This window comes from Meleagris gallopavo, chromosome 20 (genome assembly GCF_000146605.3).
Source record: "Meleagris gallopavo isolate NT-WF06-2002-E0010 breed Aviagen turkey brand Nicholas breeding stock chromosome 20, Turkey_5.1, whole genome shotgun sequence".
NCBI classification, from domain to species: Eukaryota; Metazoa; Chordata; class Aves; order Galliformes; family Phasianidae; genus Meleagris; species Meleagris gallopavo.
Genome location: NC_015030.2, coordinates 10,613,519 through 10,633,732, shown reverse-complemented (window position 1 = coordinate 10,633,732; position 20,214 = coordinate 10,613,519). Strand labels below are relative to the sequence as shown.

The 20,214-nt window shown below is 53.4% G+C and overlaps 2 protein-coding genes across 11 annotated transcripts in view; one reads left to right on the top strand and one right to left on the bottom strand.

Moving 5' to 3' along the window:
• CASKIN2 (CASK interacting protein 2) overlaps positions 1-16,352 on the top strand; it is a 31,446-nt gene extending 15,094 nt beyond the window's left edge. For 4 of the 8 annotated variants that reach the window (XM_031556370.1, XM_031556371.1, XM_031556373.1 and 1 more), the window contains exons 3-20: positions 4,275-4,326; positions 5,689-5,786; positions 5,893-6,038; positions 6,151-6,246; positions 7,014-7,144; positions 7,359-7,467; positions 7,614-7,722; positions 8,020-8,114; positions 8,195-8,312; positions 8,552-8,746; positions 9,151-9,272; positions 9,524-9,605; positions 9,720-9,814; positions 10,016-10,126; positions 10,241-10,342; positions 10,563-10,701; positions 11,044-13,660; positions 13,968-16,352. In XM_031556370.1, the coding sequence (XP_031412230.1) occupies positions 4,275-4,326; positions 5,689-5,786; positions 5,893-6,038; positions 6,151-6,246; positions 7,014-7,144; positions 7,359-7,467; positions 7,614-7,722; positions 8,020-8,114; positions 8,195-8,312; positions 8,552-8,746; positions 9,151-9,272; positions 9,524-9,605; positions 9,720-9,814; positions 10,016-10,126; positions 10,241-10,342; positions 10,563-10,701; positions 11,044-13,660; positions 13,968-14,064 (4,514 nt within the window). In that variant the 3' untranslated portion in view covers positions 14,065-16,352. Of the gene's footprint in view, positions 1-3,978; positions 4,181-4,274; positions 4,327-5,688; positions 5,787-5,892; positions 6,039-6,150; positions 6,247-7,013; positions 7,145-7,358; positions 7,468-7,613; positions 7,723-8,019; positions 8,115-8,194; positions 8,313-8,551; positions 8,747-9,150; positions 9,273-9,523; positions 9,606-9,719; positions 9,815-10,015; positions 10,127-10,240; positions 10,343-10,562; positions 10,702-11,043; positions 13,661-13,967 lie in introns of those variants that run through there. The other 4 variants (XM_010721663.3, XM_010721666.3, XM_019621820.2 and 1 more) reach the window with 3 other exon arrangements.
• A 720-nt stretch (positions 16,353-17,072) lies between these two features.
• Positions 17,073-20,214, bottom strand: part of TMEM94 (transmembrane protein 94) — a 46,875-nt gene continuing 43,733 nt past the window's right edge. For all 3 annotated transcript variants that reach the window (XM_010721661.2, XM_010721660.3, XM_010721662.3), the window contains one exon: positions 17,073-19,607. In XM_010721661.2, coding sequence (XP_010719963.1) covers positions 19,535-19,607 — 73 coding nt within the window. In that variant the 3' untranslated portion in view covers positions 17,073-19,534. The remainder of the gene's footprint in view (positions 19,608-20,214) is intronic.

Below are 20,214 nucleotides of genomic sequence, written 5' to 3'. Positions count from 1 at the left end.
GAGCTCAGCCACGGGGCTGTGGGCACCTTGGTGCTCAGGGGGAATGGTCATGCACTGGTGCAAATCCCAAGGTAGCAGAAGGAGATGGAGTGAACCCCTTCATCTTACTGAAGTCTTTCTGGGTCCTGAAACCTGCAGCCCTGCAGCAGGAGCACGTGGTTTGTTCCAGCAAGGAAAAGGGTGACTCCAGATATGTCTTTACAAAGGGATTCTTTTTCGTTACTTCCTCTCTTTGGTGCTGGCCCCATTCATGTCCTCTGAGATCATGAAATCTTGAGAGTAGAGAGGCAAGAGCTCCACCTTCTCAGCTGCACAGATGGGGACAGGGCTTCTGACTTCGCTTTTTTCCTTTCATTGTTCTGGAAATGTTTGCTTTGAACAAGCTGCTTGTTTTTTTCCTGCTTTGTTTGGGGGTAACAGCAAGTGGGAAATTGGGGTATGACTAGAGGTCCCTGCAGATGACTGGGACTGTGCAGTGTGGGGGTGCTGCTCCTGCTGTTTCCGACTTCTTTAAAATACTTAATTGTTGGATTTTCCCTGTGAAATACTAAATAAGGGAGCAGTCTCCCAGGTGACACCATGATCCTGCTGTCGTGCTCCCACACACCTGCTTTTGCCCATCAGTATCTATGGGTCCCCCATAGCAAACCATGGAGGAAGGCAGAAACGTTGGGCCTCTGCTGTCTGCTCAGAAAAGGGGACTTCAGCTCCTTCAGTTCATTCAGTGCAGCCTTAGTACTGAAGGGTGCCCAGGAGGCTTATTCCAGCTAGATCTGGGGCTGAAACTGGGAGCAGTGCATGTTTATACTTGGTACTGTGCAGCCTGCAGGGCAGGGTCTGGTGCACCTTACACCTGGGTTTGAATGGCTTCTCCCATCATCTGCCAGGATAACTGGGGGGTTTCTTCCTGCCAGGGGAGCTGAATCCAGCACTGGGCTTGGTGTTTGGGGTGCAGGCTGGTGTCTGTGGAATTGGGAGGCTTTGCCTTCACACAGCTTCTGTCCCAAGCTTGCTGGATGGCTTTGGCTGAATTTCTTAATGTCTCTGTGGTCGAGTTCCTTTCCTGTCAAAGTGGGCAAATCCCTTCCTACCTGTTAGGAAACAGCACTTTAAATAGCAGGTTGTGCTGGGCAGCTGTGTCAGGAGGAGCTGGTTTGGGTGGCCATGGCAGACATGCCTGTGGATGGAGGGAAGGCAGGAAGGGGATCATTTCGGCAGAGGAGAGATAGATGGATGTCACCTCTTCATGCCACATTTCCTTGAGAGATATAAGGTCTATCTGATACCCAGCCAAACCCAAGCAAGATGAGCCTCTCCTTCCCTGCAAGCAACCAACAAATGGTTCAGTGCTCCAGAGCGACCATGTCTATCTCCACAGTGGTGCTTGAGGGGACAGCAGGTGTCCCCACAGGGATGAGGTGAAAGGTATGAGTGACTCATGGAGCCCAGTGTGCTGGCACACAGGGGGTTGGGAAATGGTAAGTCTGACTCCACACAGCCAGTGCCCAGCAAGTGTCCCAGGAGGTTAAATATGGATTTGCACCACGCTGGCTGCCAGTGGTGCTGTAAGGTACCCACTCTCGCAGACTGCTCTCTTGGATGTCCCCATGTCCCATGGACTGTGCAGCCCCATGGAATGGAGGCAGTCCAGTCCCATGGGGAAACGGAGGCATGGGGCAGCAGCACGCTGCACGGGTGAGCTGCTGGTGAGCTGCTTTTAACACGTTTATGGAGACATACAATCCCAGCTCCCCCTGCCAAGTGCCTTAGAGCCAGCTCCCTCCCCACCAGTGATGCAGGGCTGGAAACTGCTGTGACCAGGAGTCCAAAAGTTTGAGAAGCAGCGCATTCCCCCAGCTGGGGTGGAGCGATCAGCTGTTAGGGTTGTGGTACCATATCAGAGTGGAGCCTTTGCCACGGCCACATCCTGAGTAGCATGTGGACCCTGTATGTGTAAGCAATTTGCTGGAGCTCTCTGGAGGTGTTTCCTGCCTGCTGCTTGGCAGCAAGATGCTGCACAGAAGTTTGCTTCCTTCCCTCAAGGACTTGCTCAGCCCTGGTCAGTGCTGCCAAGCCCCATCCTGCGTGGGAAGGAGCAGGTGAGTGCATAAGGTGTAGGACAGAATCAGCAGAACCCCTGGGAGGAGCATGGGACTGAGTATGGAGGACGTGTCTAGGGTTAACCTTTGGGAAGTGCAAAGTAGACTTTCTCCCTGAAATTCTCTCTAGCAGGGCTTTCTGCATTTCAGTGTCAGTTCTCTGCTTTGGTGGCCTTGGTCCAGATTAATCCTTCGTGGGGGTGAGCATATGCCCAGCAGCGTGTTGGCCAGGCCTGTGGGTACTCCAGCCCCAGTGTAGTCCCAAAGAAGGTGATGATGCATCTGGGAAGGATCCAGCTGCCACATTGCAGTGTCGTGGTTGGATTGGTCCCGCTCTGTTTTACCCCATCCCCACGTTGAGCAAATTGTCTTTTTGGGATTGCTTTGACTGGCCCCCATGTGCCATTTGGGGGGTTTTGGACAGGGCAGACAGGATGGGGCTGGCAGAAGCTGCCTTGCTGTGCTACGTACATTTTCCCCTGCCAGGCTGATCTCCATCACTCTGCTCTTCTCTTTGCTTGTGCAGAGCCCCTGCAGGGTTTCTGCCTGTTTCAGGCATGCATGTACTCAGTGGGCATCTCCATCCATTGCACTCTGTCAGCATTGCCCACCTAGCTCAGCTCTGGAGCTCCTGCCCATGTGCACAATGAGGATCTCTTTGCAGGGGCTCTGTAGGTCTGCAGAGTTGCTGCTTGGCTGATGATGGAGATCCCATCCCAATCTCAGTTGTGGCAAGTAGTCACAAGTCCTTCAGCAGCAGCTACTCATAGTCTATTCATATATGTGTAATGAGCAAAGGTTTACATAGAATAAACTTAGAAATAAGTCCAAAAAAATAGCACAACCAAAGACAACGCCACATGTGGTCAGAATAGAACCAATTAACATCTTCATGGATAAAGCCTTCTTCTCCAAAAGAGTGGTCAGGCTCTGGAACGGGCTGCCCAGGGAGGGGTTGGGTCACATCGCTGGAGGTGTTCAAGAACCTTTTAAGGGTGGTACTAAGGGACATAATTTAGTGGGGAAATAGTGGTGGTAGATGGTCTTGGAGGTCTTTTCCAATCTCCATGATTCTGTGTTGTTGATTCATGGCTGTTTACAGAACATTCTAAGTGGCAGGAATGCATGCACCGTTCCTTGGCTTCCTTTTAATCGTACATTTGGATGATGAATGTGCCTTCCCATTTTCAGCCCTGGTTTCTGGCAGGGGGGCTGCACATCTCCCAGTCTGCTCGGCTGCAAGGAAGGAAGCTCCTTCCCTAGAACCCCATCTCATTTCAGAGTGGCTTGAGCTGCTTCAGCCCGAGCTGAAACCCAGTTGTCAGACTTTGATTTTCCATAGGGAACAGCACAGAAATCTTTCAAAGCATTTAAACTTGGCTCATCAGCGATAGCTCTGCCTGGAAAGGCAGATGAGTGGCCTCATTTCTTGCCCCCTGCATACCTTTTCCTTTCTTTCCCGTTTTACTTAGCACATGAATTCCAGAGATGTTAATCCTCTGTCAGCCCCTCATGGAGAATACAACGTCCTCTCTGTGTGGGAGAAAGGAATTCATTCAAATTAACTGAGGGAAGGAATGGAGAGCTGGGGCACGTGCTGGGACCAGGGTGGGGTGAACATCTTCTGTTCTCTATAGCCCTGAAGAGGAGGGAGGGACAGGCAGGTGGTGGGATGGCTGCAGTGGCACAATCCTGGCATTCATGGCCAGATGCTTCAGCCTCTGACTGCTCCATAAAAATGCCATTTGTGTGGGCTTTGAGCCTGGCCTTGGCAGGCAACAACAGCGAATGGGGGTGGAATGGCCCGGCTCAGCACTTCTGGGGCACTGCTGCTTTATAAAGGGGAAGGAAGCATTATCCCACATTGAGTGGTAGGAGCTGCTGGGTCAAACCCATCCAGGGTCCTGAGGGTGCACGGAGAAGGACAGGGGGTAGGAAGGACAGAGAGGAATGGATCTGAGCTAGAGTGGGCTCAGCGTGGTGGAGGGAGGGTTCATGAAGGTGAATTGTGGAGGTGAACGTGGAGCAAGAGAGGGGAGATGTTGCAGGGATGGGGCAGGCAATGGTCTGCACACTGGGAGGTGAGTTTCTTGTGGGATGTGGGTCCTGGTGGGTGTCTTGTTCAGCTGCAGGGGCTCTGCCTGTCACCTTGAATATCATCACTTGTCTCTGCAGAGCTCCTGGGATCTGCCAAGCGCCTGAATGTGAACTACCAGGATGCAGATGGGTGAGTACTCCCTGCTCCATGAGGCTGCTGGTTGCCTCAGCACTTCCAGAGAGGAGGGGAAGGGTTTGCTTGGGGCAGCTCTCTCCTCAATGCTCTCTTGCTTCAGCGTGGGTGTTGTAAAGTTTTCAAAGTTAACTGCTGAGCCTTGAAAATGCAACAATATCTCAAGACAGTGCTACTTTATGGAGCCAGTGCAAGCCCTACAGAGGCAGACAAAACGTGTGGATCTGAGCTCTTCTGCATCCCCTTCTGTAGGACTTGGGCTGAAACAACAAGTGGTGTCCTGAGTTGGGTAGCACACCGAGGAGCATCGTCCAGCCACCCACAGAACATGCACATGCTTGTGTGCATGTTTAACATCCCAAGAGCAAAATTCCTTTATGTAGGGGGGTTAAAGAAAGAAAAGATGTGGTTGCTAAGTGACCGCAGCATATTTGTGCAGCTCATCACTTCCAAAATCCAAGCACTTAATAAGCTGGGTTCTAAGAGTTAAGGAAACCACAGAAGCCCATAAAATAAATAAGCATGTTATTCTTATTGAATTAACTCTGACCCATAAATTATTAGCATTGGTTTAAGTATTGTTGTTGTACCTAATTTCTGTGTGTTTTCTTTTCGAGGACTCTGTAGGAGGAAGTGTCAGTGCTAGCAGGCCAACAGGGGGTTGGAAATGTGCAGGGTGACCATCTTAAAATAATAGTATACAGATGGAGCTTAATAGGAAAAAGATAATCTAATAGTAGAAGTAGATCTAATTTTGATAAGGCACAGGGCTCATGTTCAGGCAGCTCCAGGAGGGCTGCTGGTGCATAAAGGGTCCCTGTTGAAGCAGCACATGTGGTGTTTGGTTTATAAAAAGCCCCTGCGGGGACGGCCAGAGGGATTTCCTCCCAGCCATACCCTTGTTTTGGGGTAGAGGTTTCAGTGTGGCTATGTTGGAGGAGGAAGCAGCCCTTTGCTGTGGTCAGCACATCCCTCCTCATTTAAAGTTCCCGCAGTGGAGTAAGGACCTCGTATTTTGGCAGTGGCCCTGCAGGTGACAGCACAAGGGGAGCGTGCCGGGCAAATAGACCCCTTTCACAGCAGTGAGACACAGAGCATCTTAATTGCTGGCAGCCTACCCTGCTGTGCCGTAGGCTCCTGGCATCACTGCTGGCATGTGCAGGACAGAACAGGAACAGCACAGGGGTATTTACCTCCACTTTGCTATGGGGAAACTGAGGCACTGGCTGACACTGAGCAGTCAAGAGGGACATAGTCATGAGCCACCTTATGACCGTCCCAACCCTCAGTCCGTGTCCCTGTGCGAAGTGGGGCTGTCAGAACAGCATGGGAGAAACTGAGCCCTGCCTTGTGCTGTAGGTTCTCAGCACTGCACCATGCAGCCTTGGGTGGCAGCCTGGACCTCATCTCACTGCTGCTGGAGGCACAGGCCACTGTGGACATCAAGGACAGCAACGGTAAGGGGTGACCTCATGCCCTGGCCCTATGGCAGCCAGTCCAGCCCTCTGAGCCATATCAGACACTGAGCTGCCTTCTGCCTTGCTGAGCCCCATTTGCCCCCAGGGATGCGCCCCCTGCACTATGCGGCCTGGCAGGGGCGCGTGGAGCCAGTGCGGTTGCTGCTGCGTGCTGCGGCCTCCGTCAATATGGCCTCACTGGATGGGCAGATCCCACTGCACCTTTCAGCACAGTATGGCCACTACGAGGTGGTAAGTGGGAATTGGAGCCAGCAATGGCCACATGCCTCAGCTGGATCATCCTTGTGGGTGGGTGTGATGCAGGAGCAGGGCGATGCTGAGGCCCCACGTTGCTCCCCTGTAGTCGGAGATGCTTCTGCAGCACCAATCCAACCCCTGCCTCATCAACAAGGCGAAGAAAACCCCCCTGGACTTGGCCTGCGAGTTTGGGCGACTGAAGGTGAGCACTCTGCCATGAACTCCACAGCCTGGCAGGCAGCACCCACCTCTTCTTGTGGCTAAGCAACACCGGGTCCTGAAGCCTCGAGCTGCGACCTTTGCTCCCAGCCTCACAGCAAGGCAGCAGCAGGCTGACAGAGAACCTGGGTCTCCTTGTTTCCGAGAGCTCACAACTTCCCCCCATCCATCCTGGCTTTGCTCCCATTTAAGGACAAGCTGAGCCTGCTGATCCCCACCAGCCTGGAGGGCCCAGCTCCATTCAACTGCTCAAAGTCCCAGCTCAGTTTGTGTGGATGGAGCCTCCCTATGACTCAGGAGACCCCAGCTGAGCCAGCGTGGTGGGGTTGGACTCGTGCGCGGCCAGCCAAACTGTCCCAGGCCCCACTGGGGCGGGGTACATGGGGATATTTCCATTTTTGGAGTATCTGTAATATCTGCAGCTATAAACAGGGCAGTAAAAATAACTCCTCTGTGCCTTTGGGTTGCCTTGAGATGCTGAGAGTCACTCCAGGCTTGGGGAGATGAGTTTTTTAGGGCTTGATCTGAAAAACCTGATTATGGGAAGACTATTTCTGGCTGTGGTGACCTTCTGCAGCCCCTCCCAATAGAGTGGTCGTAGCCAAGCTCTGTCCAGGCACAGCCTAAGATTATGGGATGAATGGAAGTGATGAGATAGGGAACGCAGAACCAGCCCTGAAGAAAGCAAGTGCAAGTGCCTTGTTGTGACCCAGTCACTTGCACCCCACTGCTCACCCTGTGCCTATGCAGGTGGCCCAGCTGCTACTGAACAGCCATCTGTGCGTTGCCCTCCTGGAGGGACAGTCAAAAGACGCGACCGACCCCAACTACACCACCCCACTGCACCTGGCAGCCAAGAATGGGCACAAGGAGATCATCAGGTAACCCCTGCACAGCCCTGGCACTGCTCAATGCCAAAAACCGTCATGACTTCGGTCTTGAATCCTCCTAAACTCACATCCCTGTTACAGGCGCTGGTGCCTCATTCCCAAAGCCTCAGCAGTGCAGAGGGTTGTCCCCTTCCCATTGCAAAGCAGCCAATCCCCCGGCCCCTGTTCCTGTGTTCTGTTCATGCCTTTCCTTCCTTGCTACCAGGCAGCTTCTGAAGGCTGGAATTGAGATCAATAAGCAGACAAAGACGGGCACAGCCTTGCACGAGGCCGCACTGTATGGCAAAACAGAGGTGGTGCGGTTGCTGCTGGAGGTGAGCACAATGGGGACAGGACTGCATTTGGGGACAAACCCATGAGGCATGACCACCTCCTCCCTCTCATGCCCTTCCTCCCCCCATCCCCTGCCAGGGGGCTGCTGCTGCAGACTCTGGCAATAATTGTATCCCTCCTTGGGCAGGGTGGTGTTGACGTGAACATCAGGAACACCTACAACCAGACAGCACTGGACATTGTCAACCAGTTTACCACTTCACACGCCAGCAAAGACATAAAGCAACTGCTGAGAGGTGAGATGGGACCTGCCTGGCACTGAGAGGAACGTCTTCCTAATGGAACTTGCCTGTTGCTCTCACTCTCCCAGTAGTCTTAAACCAGCCTGTGTGCAAGTGTCAGTAGCTCAGTCTCATCACATGTGCTCCCATTCTCCTTGTGGGTGATCCCCAGTGATCAAGTCCTACCTGCAGTATTAATGTTCTCTTCTCCCCTCTCTTCACCCTTTTTTTCTCCTCCTGCCTTTCCCAAACCACTTCCTTGACCTGCTGTGCTCTGACACCTTCCTTTGTTCCTCTGTCCCTTGTGTTCAGAGGCTTCAGGAATCCTGAAGGTACGAGCTTTGAAGGATTTTTGGAACCTCCATGACCCAACTGCTCTCAATGTCCGGGCAGGAGACGTCATTACGGTGAGACTGCTCCCTACTCCCTATCCCCCATCTCCACCACTACCCACAGTACCAGCCCCGTCCTCCTCTCCCTACATCAGGTCCTGGAGCAGCATCCGGATGGGCGATGGAAGGGGCACATCCATGACGTTCAGAAAGGCACTGATCGCATTGGGTACTTCCCCCCCTCCATTGCTGAAGTCATCAGTAAGCGAACAGGTCAGTGACCATCCTGGGTCTGTTGTCTCCCATGTGAAACCATCTCACCCTTCCCAGCACCTCCCATAGACAGGTCCCTGCAGCCCTGGCTAGCTAGGTGGCAGGGAAAGAGAGGATTTTGGTGGACACAGGAGGCTGTGTGACTGGTGGGGTAGAAATCTGGGGTTTGAGACTGAGATGTGCCCTCTTGCTGTCTCCTACACAAACTCTGACCATGCATGTTTTGTCTTTGAATGCAGGCATGATCCTCCCCCGCATGGCGTCCACACACCAGCACCAGGGCACTCCTGGGGCCCTCACGGCACTCCCCAACTGCAGCCCTCCACGGCTGCAGCACCTCCCCAGCGAGTGTCTGCAGCAGGCAGCCCCAAGCATCCCAGCATCCTATGGCCATCTCACCCTAACCTGGACGGCCCCAGGCCCTGACAGTGCAGGTCAGGGATGCAGCTGGGGAGGGAGAATGACTGGGGACCTTCTTCTGCCCCCCAGCCCTGTCTGCATGGGGGACTTGGGGATAGTCTCTCCTTCCACATCCTCACAGGGAAGCAGCTAGACAAGAGGGAGCAACTGTAGAGAAAGGGAGTTTAGGGGAGCCCATAGAGCAGCTCCTTCCCTCCCGGTGTCTTCAGTCAGACTGAGTTCCCATGTCCCTTCTGTGTGTCCCATGCCAGCCCAGGTCACCCTGTCTGTGCTGTGTGTGCCAGGAGGGACTGTTGCACGATGTGTGGCTGGAGGGACCTTGGGGGAGGCTGGATTTTGCTGTTGTCATTGTGCTGTCACATGGGAACCGTTGTGCCCCAGGGCACAGCTAACAATCTTCTGCTCCTATCCTGAGCAGCAGGAGACAGGAACAGTGTGGGCAGCGAGGGCAGCATTGGCAGCATCCGCAGTGCAGGCAGTGGACAGAGCACCGAGGGCACCAATGGGCAAAACACCAACATTGTCATTGAGAACACCAGGGTAGGTACCAGCCCCTGCTGTCCCCATGCTGCTCTCCACAGTTAACCCGGGCTGAGTCAGGATGACGATGGAGTCTAGCACTTCCCTTGTAATCCCCTGCACCGCCTGGCAAAGCAGGGACTGACAAAGCTGAGCATCCTTTACCAAAATGTATTTGCTGCTGTGGAAAAACACCAGTGGGACTAGAGCTCCCAGAAATAAGGCCTTTCTGGAGGGATGTCTTTCGTCCACTCACTCTTCCTCTCCTTCAGCCGCTGCCCTCCACTGGTGATGACTTCCAGCAACACATTTTGGGATCAGAGCCACACAATGAACAGATTACTTCCACTACAGGTGAGGGATGTCTCAACACTATGGGGGCTTGGGGACAGCTGTGCCCTGTCCCTGGGGCTAAATGCTGCCCAGGTCCCCATGTGACTCTCTCCTCTCCTCTGTCCTCTCTGCCAGGGCCCCCAGGCCATCAGACCCCTAGCAGCTGCACCTCTGGAGACAAGGTCTTTTCGCACCAATTTCTGCGACCTGCGCAGCTCCTTGAGGGGAAGGTAATCAGGCCAGTCAGCATCTGGTATGCAGGATGGGGGGACCGTGTCTAGGGCTCTCTGTCCAGCTTTTGCTGCACTGGGGAGATGGAGCTGAGTTTTGGGGATGCTGGGAACGGGTGCTCAAGGAGGTCCTGTTGTTGTGCCCCAACCAACCCATGCAGCCATCGTCACAGGCTTCTCTTTGCCTTGTCCTCTTCCCAGGATGCAGAAGCCATTTACAACTGGCTGAGTGAGTTCCAGCTGGAGTCATACACTGTCAACTTCCTCAACGCTGGCTACGATGTCCCCACCATCAGTCGCATGACACCAGAGGTAAGGCAAGTCATTCCCTGCAGCCTTGCACACCTTGCTCTGCTGGCTATAGGTGCTCGCTGCTCCATGCTTTCCATGCTGCTGCTAACTGTAGCCCCACTCTGCTTGTGTTAGGACCTGACGGCCATCGGTGTGACCAAACCAGGCCACAGGAAGAAGATCTCCACTGAGATTGGGCAGCTTAGTATCGCTGAGTGGCTGCCCAACTATATTCCGGTGAGTCCGGCGTCAGGGCTTTGGTCCTCTTTTCTCAGAACTGCCTTTCCCCAGGACAGGATATGGGAGCTATAAGAAGGTGAACACTGAAACTGCCTGCATTAATGCAGCCGCAGAGAGATCCTGAGAAAGCAGCCTCCCAGACAGGAACAGGGAGGAGATGGGTGAAGGCACTGCCCATCCCTTGATGCTCATGGCAGCATCTCCGTGCTCTTCACAGGCTGACCTGATGGATTGGCTCAGTGCCATTGGTTTGCCGCAGTACCACAAAAAATTGGTAAACAACGGCTACGACTCCATCACCATTGTCTTGGACCTGACATGGGAAGATTTGCAAGAGATTGGCATCAACAAGCTGGGTGAGTCCTTGCTGCAGCATAGGGGTAGCCCAGGACACCTGAGTCTCCTGGCCAGGTCCCCATGTCCTGACCTTGCATGGGGTGGGCAGTGCAGGCACGTCCTGTGCACCTGCAAAGGGCAGTTCCTGGTCATCCCCAAGGACTACCATGGGCAGACTGGAGTCAGGCTGTGCTTATTGGAGGTTGGCATCGGTTTATCTCTTCTCATAGGCAGGCTCTGGATAAACTGAAGGCCTTTGCCCCAGTTGGTGGTGTGACCTTGGCTGTTCTCAGCCAAAAAACAAAGGCTTTGGAGGGAAGGAGCCAACCTAACGTCCTTTTCCTGTTGAAACTCTCTCCCAGGCCACCAGAAGAAGATCATGTTGGCTGTAAAGAAGCTTAGAGACCTCCGCAAAAGCCTCAGCCAATCAGAAGCAACACTGACAAGACACAAAGTCCCTGGTGCCCTGGACATTGTCACTATTGAGTCACTGGAGAATGGGGAGTGCCAGTCCCCAAACACACCCAAAATGACAACGTTCCAGGACAGCGAGCTCAGCTATGAGCTCCAGACAGCCATGTCCAACAGCTGCCATGAGACGCTCAGCATCAAAAACAGCCAGGGAATGTCACGGAGCCAGGAAAGCATTGGGGTGCGGTCCCGGGGCTCGGGGCACTCACAGGACAATGTACTGTCCCGGCACCTCTCCAGTCCCTCTCAGGAGAGCCTGGGCAGCGGGGAGAGCAGCAGCGGCAGCAGCGGGCAGTCCTGCATGCCACCCCACAGCAAGGAAAATCTGGCCAGCCTGCCAAGACAGCCTAGCCCCGAGCCTTATGGGAAGCTCACCTCCCCCGAGGGGCTGAATGGCTTCACTAATTGCAGTGGGGGCAGCCCTCTCAAGGAGAGGAACCTGCCTGAAGGCACAGATCAGTATGCCCGGCTGACAGCTCAGAAAGGTGCTGGCCCAGTGGGGACAGTGATGGTCACCCCCAGTACCCCTCCCCAGACGCCCAGCAAGGCAACAGCTCCATATGTCTTCATGTACCCACATGTCTCCTTGAAATCCCCAAGAGCCCCTTCCAGCCAGGGAGTAGAGCAGCCCAAGACCTTGGCACACTCCTATCCCTCTTCCTCTGGGCAGAAGAGCAGCCTGCAGACATCAGCCCCAAAAGCTTTCTCGTACCTACACAATCAGTGCAGCCCTGCTGAGCTGCTCAAAGCTGCCACAGCCCCAAATGCCTGGCAGACAGGGGAACAGCACAAGGGGTGCGAAGGCTCCAAGAACAAGAAGCGGTCACACAGCCTGAACCGCTATGCACTGTCGGATGGAGAGCATGAGGAGGAGGAGGGGGCGCCCACCAGCACACTGGGCTCCTATGCCACCCTGACGCGGCGGCCAGGCCGCAGCCAGATGCCACGGGCCTGCCTGCAGACAGAGGCCAAGGTGACCCGCAGCCAGTCCTTTGCCATCCGGGCCAAACGCAAGGGCCCCCCGCCGCCGCCTCCCAAGCGTCTCAGTTCTGTCTCTAGCACTCCCACCACTGAAGTGGACAGTGAACAGCCCCCTGACCCTGAGCGACAGCCTTCTGTACCCCAGGATGTGGCTGACACAGGTGCCAGCCTCAGTGACAGCGGCTGCAGCAGGACAGTGAGGAGCCTGGTGGCCACACTGGAGGAAACACCAGGGCTGAATCCACCCAAACCTCTCCTGGCCCCGAAACCACTGCATGTGGCTCAGGACTCTCTCTCCAGGGCTGCTGTGGATGATCAGTCCCGCAGCAGTTGTGATCCCAGCGGCACTGTGCTCTCTGATTCTGGCTGGGACCCATTTGATAGCAGCAAGCCGAGGAGACGGACACTGAGTGAGCCCAGTACTCCCATGTCAGAGGCTGTGCAGGGTAGGCAGGAGGATGCCTGCACAGACGCAGAAGAAGAGGCCACGCCAGAGGTCTCTTCATCCTCCCAGAACAGTTCCAGTGAGTGCATCCCCTTTGCAGAAGAAGGCAACTTAACCATCAAGCAGCGACCAAAGCCTGCTGGGCACCCCAAGGCTGACACTGCAGTGCAAGGCACAGAGCCCAGCTCCCAGCCTGCAGAGTCCCCGTGCTCTGATGGGAAGGAAATGGTTGTGTCCACTGCCACTAGGGAGCTGCCCATGCTGGAGTTCAACCTCACTGAGTCAGACACAGTGAAGCGCCGGCCCCGCTTCAAGGAGCGGGAGCCACTGCAGGCAGTGCTGAAGGCATTCAGCATGGCAGGGCAGGCTGAGGTGGGGGCCAGCTCTGCACCCCAGTATGCCCAGGCCCAGGCTGTAAGCATCGTGGGCCCCAGCACACAGGGGCCAGCACCACAGGCTGGACTGGCTGGAGATGCTTTTGACGATGACAGTGTAGAGTTCAGGATTGCTGAGATAGAGAAGAGCATCTTGTCACTGGAGAAAGGGATTAAGAAGTCACCAAGCCCCGTCAAAGCTCCCAGCCCCACAGAACTGCTCGGCACTGCTGTGGTGAGGATGCCTGCTCCAGGTATGGGGATCAGTGGGGAGGCCTCTAGGGTTGTGGCAGGGCCTGAGGCTCCCTCCTACCATGGCTGGCTCCATGCAGCATTCCCAACCAGCCCAGTGAAGGGGACCTGTGCCACCTCATGCCATGAGGCTTTTTCCCTTGCAGACATCCCTGCCAAGCACACTTCGGTGGCATCTACCAAGCTGGTGTTCTCTGGGCCCAAGACCGTCTACCAGCAGGTCCTGCAGCCCTCCCGCCATGCTGTCACTCCCTGGGCAGCCACTGAGTCGGTGCCAGATGTGATCGGGTCCCTGGCTGGCCCCAGCCCACTGACACTGGAGGCAAGCGGCAAGGTGTTTGTAAAGCCCTTGGCCTCTGCCCCAGGGGCTGCGCTGGTCCAGCAGCGGCTGGAGCACACCAGCATCACCACAGTGCAGGCAGCTGAGAAGAAGATCACAGTGGAGGAGGTGCAGAGGTGAGGTGGCTTTGGGGGAGAGGAAGATGCTGGGGTGAGACCCTGGGAATGGTACTGGGGAGCCGTCAGTGAAAACAGGCACAGGGCTGGGGGCCTCCAGCCCTACAGGCAGCAGCTGGTGCCCAGGCAGCCCCCAGGCTGTGTGCAGGCTGCAGCACACAGATAACACAGGCCTGTGACACACTTGGTCGAGCATGCTGAGGTCTGGCTGTGCCTGGGAGAATCCAGTCCATTCTGGCTGCCTCTGTCCCATTTGCACCATGAGCCTTTAGGCTGTGTTCTAACCACCTCTCCCTTCCCTTCCCAGCCCCCCCGGGGCCACGCACTTGGCCAAGAACATCTTGGAGGACATCAGCAATATGTTTGATGATCTGGCCGACCAGTTGGACGCAATGCTGGACTGAGGCTTGTTCCCTGTTTCCCTTTCCCGCCTCTGTCTGCTCTGTCAGCGTGATGGGGGAAGAACGGATCAGCGCCAAGCGGTGCCTTCAGGTCCCTCCAGCTGCCTCCTCCCTGCACTTTGCACCACTGTTGGGGATGTGGATTGCCCTCCTCACCCCTCATGTCACTGAGAGCTGCCTGGCCTCACGTCACCACTGCTGCACAACTGCGGGCTGCTTTCCGAGAGAGTTGGGCATTTCCTTTGGACTGACAGAAAGAGGAGAGCCCAGGAGGGCTGTGCTCCTGGAGGCCATGGAGGACTCCTCGCTCCCTTGCACAGAGCTGAGGAACCTCCACAAGAGACCTTTCTCTTTCCTCACTGCACTGAGTCCTGCTTCTTATTATTTATCCCCTGCCAACAGTGTGTCAAAAGAAAGACCTTTCTGGGCAGCTGCCATGGAGCTGGCTACCGCGCAGAGCCTTGCCTGACAGCAGCTGAAAGAAGACAGGGCTTGTCCTCATTTGGCAGCTCGTACAGTGAGAAGGAACCTTCCTGCTTTATTTGTTGCTTTTCCAAATGCATCAGCGTCAGGCAGCATGTAATGCGAGTGGATTGAAAGCCCCAGTGGGACCCACACCTCCCAGGATGGGGCTGGCACTGCCGGTGCCCGCAGGGGATGGTGGCACTGTATGCCGCACACAGATGCATTTAAGGCAGTCTGGAGCAATGTATTCCATGGAGGCTGTCCTTTGCTGACACTGTGCCTACCCAAAATGCAGCCCTCGTGCTTCCAGGGATGAATTAGCAGAATGGTTAGTGGTGACTTTTTTTTTTAAGCCCTCATTTCTTTTTAGGTGAGGGGCCTCTCCCTACTCCCTTTTCCCATTTGCACTCTTCGTGCAAGGAGATGCTGGCACAGGCTGTGAATGCTGTTACACAGCAGCAGCATTTGGGACCAGGCTTCTATGCAGTGCTAAAACCCAGTGCAAGGAGTGATCCCACATGCATGGGGTGAACTCAGCTCAGTAACAGCTGCTGTGCCCACACTGAATGTAGTTACAGCCCGGTGGCTGCAGCAGGGGAACAGCAGTGGTAGCTCATTGCATCCAGCAATAGGAACGTCTGCATAGCTTGAAGACAGATTTCTCTTCCAGGATCTGTTTAGTAGTGCATGTCTAAATATGACCAAGAGCCCTGAACTTGGCTTGCACTCAGCATGCCAAGCAAATGAAAGCACCGCAGCACCAGAAGGGAACCTAAGATTGTACTGAAGTGCCATTTGTTAGAAAAATTCCGAACAAAGGGAAAAATAAATTCCATTTCCAACCTCTTTTAGAAAATGTCCCACACAAAACCAAACTGGAAAGGGAGAAGGTGGCCAAGGCGGCTTTCCCAGTCCTTTGGGGAACTTTGGTGAGACTGAAGGAGCTTGTTCACAGCCCCTTGCCTTGCATGGAGGAGCAGAGCCTCCCCCCACATGGCCACGGCACCACGGCCTGGTAGGAGGTGCTGGCCTTACTCCTGGGCTGGGAAGCAAAGATGGAAAATTCCCCAAGAAAGAATTGGCTGGGACTTGAGGTCAGTTTGAGGTGGTTAAGGCACCTTCCTCCTGGCTAGTTGGTTGCTCTGTTCTATACATCATATTGCGTGTGTTTAAATGACCACATCTGACAGGCAAGTGCTACGTCGTGGACGCGATGATTTTAAAATAGCTCCAGCCAGTGGCACTTTATCAAAAGGTTTGCACAAACCTTTAACAACTGTTTTTTATTCTCATGAGTCAAACTGGGACAAATCCTAGTTTTTTTGTTTTATTTTGTTTGTTTGTTTTTCCTGATGTTGATAAACTGTGTTTTTTTTTAAAGGCCAATGTATATATTTTAAATGTGATTTATTATATATATTTACTAGCCAGAACCGCAGGTCTTGTACTCTCGGGTCAGGGATAAGAGGACACTGGTGTGGAGCTGTCACTGTCTGAGCCACCTGAGGGCAGCATCATGCCGCTCTCATTGTCAATAAGGGAATTAAACACTTGATTTTTCCAGAAGAATGCCTATTTTTTAAGCTCTACATCTCTATTTTGAAGCTACTGTATGGTGTGTAAGTTATGTACACTGCGGCTGGGACTGACCCTGCCTGCACCTGCTCCGTGCAGCAAGACAGAGGCAAAACAAATCGCCCACGTAATCACTAGACTGACAAGATTTTAAACCTTCTGCTCTGTTTGTGTTGATGATGTGTTTTGTTTTCCACTAACATCCATTAAGACTATTAAACAGTGGGGCCTATTTTACCCTTTTTATAGTTCTGCATAGTTGTCTCCTTCATGTCAAATCATGTGAGCTCGCCTCCTGCTCTGTTCGAAGTCCATTGAGGAGCAGCTTTATCCTGCCCCCTGCATGCTTAAGATCTGGGCTCCTTCGATAATTTCCCTGATATGAGATCTGCTGTCACCTCTAGCAAGGTTAATGTTCAGTCTGAGCATTATGACTGTGACAGCAGTGTGTGATGAGCACACTGGGGATGAGTGCTGCCTTCCAGTCCCTCTGCCCAGCTTTGGGTCCTTTGCTCAGGCCAAGCAGCCTAGGCCTCATCTCATCAGTGTTCCTCCAGAGCTCCCAGTGCTTGCTCCTCACCCCCAGCCTTTCATCCTGAGCTTCAAGCTGCACTGCCTGCTGCATTCAAAGCAGTCAGCAATGACCACGCAGCAAGCACACGCCTGGGATCCAGGAGACCAACTGGTAAGGGAAAGGTTGCCGTGTGGGAGAACCACGCAGTGTTGGGCACATTTGCCCAAGGCTCGGCAAAAACGGGGAGAAAGCGTCAGGGTTGGATTCTAGGAGTACCAAGCTTTCAGGCTGTGTTCCTACAACAGAGGTGAGCTACATTAGCTGTGACCCTATGGCATGACCAACCGCACACATCCGTAGCTCCTCGCTTTGCAAGGTGCAGACTCCCTCCTGCACTCACTGGGTATGTTATCCAAGACAGTAATTCATTGCTGTTCATACACTGGATGCATGTGTGTTAGGGTTTGTTTCTTTTTTTTAATACAAGTTTTAATACAAATCAAGTATTTTTACATACATCCCCCCAAAATTTAATATAAAATATACACCATTTAAAAACATCTTGATGTAGGAAACTTCTTGCCGAAGCCATTCACTCTGGTCCTTAGGTGCCTCAATGGCAGAAGGAGGGGTGGCAGTGTCAGACCATCCCAAAGGCCCACTTAATATGCCTCGGCTCTGCCCAAGTCTAACACAGGAAGGAGAATGCAGAACAATAACTTTTGTGATCACCCACAGAAAGAAACCTTGGAGGCACCGCCTCTTGAGGAAGATGCAGCCAGCAGGAAGTCCTGGTAGCCGCTGCCTTTTGTCACCCACAAGTTCAGTGGCACAGAGCAAGAGCTAAGGAGGCAGGCTGCCTGCAGGCATAGCATAGAGCAGCTCAGTGCTGCCTCTGCCTGCAGCTCAACTTGGCTATGGAGAAGATAGTGCCCAACTTGCCAGCCAGCCCTGGCATCAGAAAGAGAAGCTGATTTCTCAGTTGCCAGTGATCTGGAGCTTGCATTTACTGAGTTAAGTGAGACTGAAAGAAGCAGCTTGTTCTCTCTGAGCCAGGCAGCCCTGCAGATTCAAAAGGAGTGAAGAAAGAGCTCACCTCAGGTCAGCTACCTGGGAAAGGCTGACCTAGTATTGCTGCACTGCAGGTGAGCAGCCTTGCCTTTCTCCATTGAGCTACTGGCTCCCTATTCCATACAACCCTGCCAGCAGCACAGAGCCTGAGCAGCCCCCCTCCAGCTGCAGAACAGGGTCCAGGCCCCCTGACACCCATACTGTGCCTCCAGCAGCCTCACTCTGACCTCAGAGCTCAAAGACTGGCTGTACTCCAGTTCAGCTCCCCTGCTAGACCCACACCAACAAGGGTATTGCTTAATAACAAGCACTGTGCATTCTCCCTGTTTTTGTTGAAATGTAAGGAAGACAAGGTGGAGCAGCAGGTAGGGCTGGGTATCCCAGCCAGCTCCCTGCCTGCCAGGGAAGGACCAACAGCCTTGTGTTAGCCTAGGACACCAAAGGGAAACAGCAGCTGTGTATTGTAGTGTTAATACTGGAAGCAAAAACAGTGCCAGGATTTGTCAGGTTTAACCAGTTTTTAGAACTAGGAAGAGAGACAACATCTCCATGAGCTGTAAATATCATGGTAGACAAGCCTATGTGCTCCTGCATAGCCTCCAACTGTAAGCCCACAACAGCACCACTGTTCCCCGTGCAGCTGGGGTCTGTTCAGAGCTCAGGAGTGTGTGCAGCACTGGGGGCACATCATGGTTTGCAGTAGCCATCAGTGGAATGTTTCCCCCAGAGAAAGAAAAATGTCTCCAGAAAAATGGGTATAGCTGTGTGGGGAGAAGCACAGAGGGGAGAGACTTCCAAGCACTATCACAGAAAGGCATGACTGGGAGGAGGAAATCCCTATTCCACAGGTGCAGCACAGTTCTAGGATGGGAAAGGAGTCACAACTGCAAGATATAGATGAAAATACACCTCCCTTGCTCCATGGCAGGGTTAGGGAGGTCTCAGGTTTTATCTCTAGCTGCAAATATTGCTGTGGCTCTCTCAAAATGAGGACAGTTGTAAACCTACCTGTTTGAGGGCAATTAAAGCAGACAAAAGATGGTTCAAATAGGCTGGAGGAAGCTGGGCTGTGCAAGTAGGCAGAGCTGTCCTCCTAACTCCCTGTGCTCCACAGAAGTAGGGTTAAACTCAGACAGCTTTTCTGAAAGCCCTGTTCCATTCATCTCTTGAAGCACTAATAGTTGGCACGCAGCTACAACACTAAAGGGCAGTCCTGGCCATTGCAGATGGGGGCCTTTCCTAGCATGGCGCCAGAGTTCCTTCCCAGTATCCCTTTGTGCCAGGTGAGGGCTGAAGATCACATTCCCACAATACTCTCAAGAGCAGCAGGAGAGATAGCTGAGGAAGGTAGCTGAGGGCACGCGCAGGCATGCACACATGCATCATCCAGGAAAGCAGGAAGAGGAAAAAAAATGGGTTTCAATAGAAATCTTTTGCCTTAGCAGCCCTGTAGCTCCCCTTCTGGCCCTAGATTATCCTACCAGGTAAAAAAAAAAACAAACATTTGCTAACCCAGAGGGAAGGAGTCGGTTGATTTCAGCATCACCATTATACTAACAAAAACCTCTGCTAATAAATAAATAAAGGAAAAGCAGCCTGAACAGCCATCAGAGCTTGCAGGCTCCCTTGAGAGCAACTTGGCAGGCCAGAGAAGGACTGCATACGTACTGGGGGATCCTGATAGAAGAGCCCTGCCTGAGCTTCCCCTGGAAGGTGCTTATGCAGTTTTGCAGAGGCCATTTGGTTTGTATGTGTGAAAGGAAACTTCCTGAGCCTGTGAGCAGCTGCTCTCCCCTTGCAGGATGTTGCTATGTGACCCTGGCCCCAGGGAATTCAAGTTGAAAGCGCTTAAAATGGAGAATTCATCCCCAGCTTTGTTTCAAACTGCAACTTCTGCCTCTTTTGGTAACGGACCCGGACCCTGGAGGAGACAGGAGAAATAGCAGAGTCAGCACAAGGAGGGGCAAAAGGCAGAGCTGCCCACTGCAGTTCCTGAGCTGCGCAGCCCTGAGAAGCAGGGGAGCCCCCTAGCCAGGACCCTCCAGTACTGAGAGGAGAGTCAAATCCAGAGAGCAACACATGGTCTCACACCTACCCCTGCCAGCAAAGTCCTGTCTCCAAGGCCACCAGACACAGTGCAGAAAGGTTCAGAAATCCCTCCCATGAAGAGAAATGGAAGCTGTATCCCAATCAACATTCGCTGCAATCCCCACTGCCTTTCCCCGCCAACTCTCTTTCTTGAATCAATGTTCATTAATTCCCAGCTCTACCTGCTCCCTGTATTAGGAAGAACTTTGCCTGCCAATTCTTGGTTTCAGCTGCTTTTCATGGAAATGCATCCCACAATCCAGGCACTGTGTGAAGACATTATTTCCTCTACTGTGATTCAGTGCTTCCCTGTCCCTCTTGGGACAAGATATAGAGAACAGCCTTCTCCAAGCCACACTTGGCATCTCATAGATGTTGGCTGTCTCCCTCTCACTGGTGGGCGATAAGGAATTTTTGTCTCAGTGTCCCTGCCCGCTTCT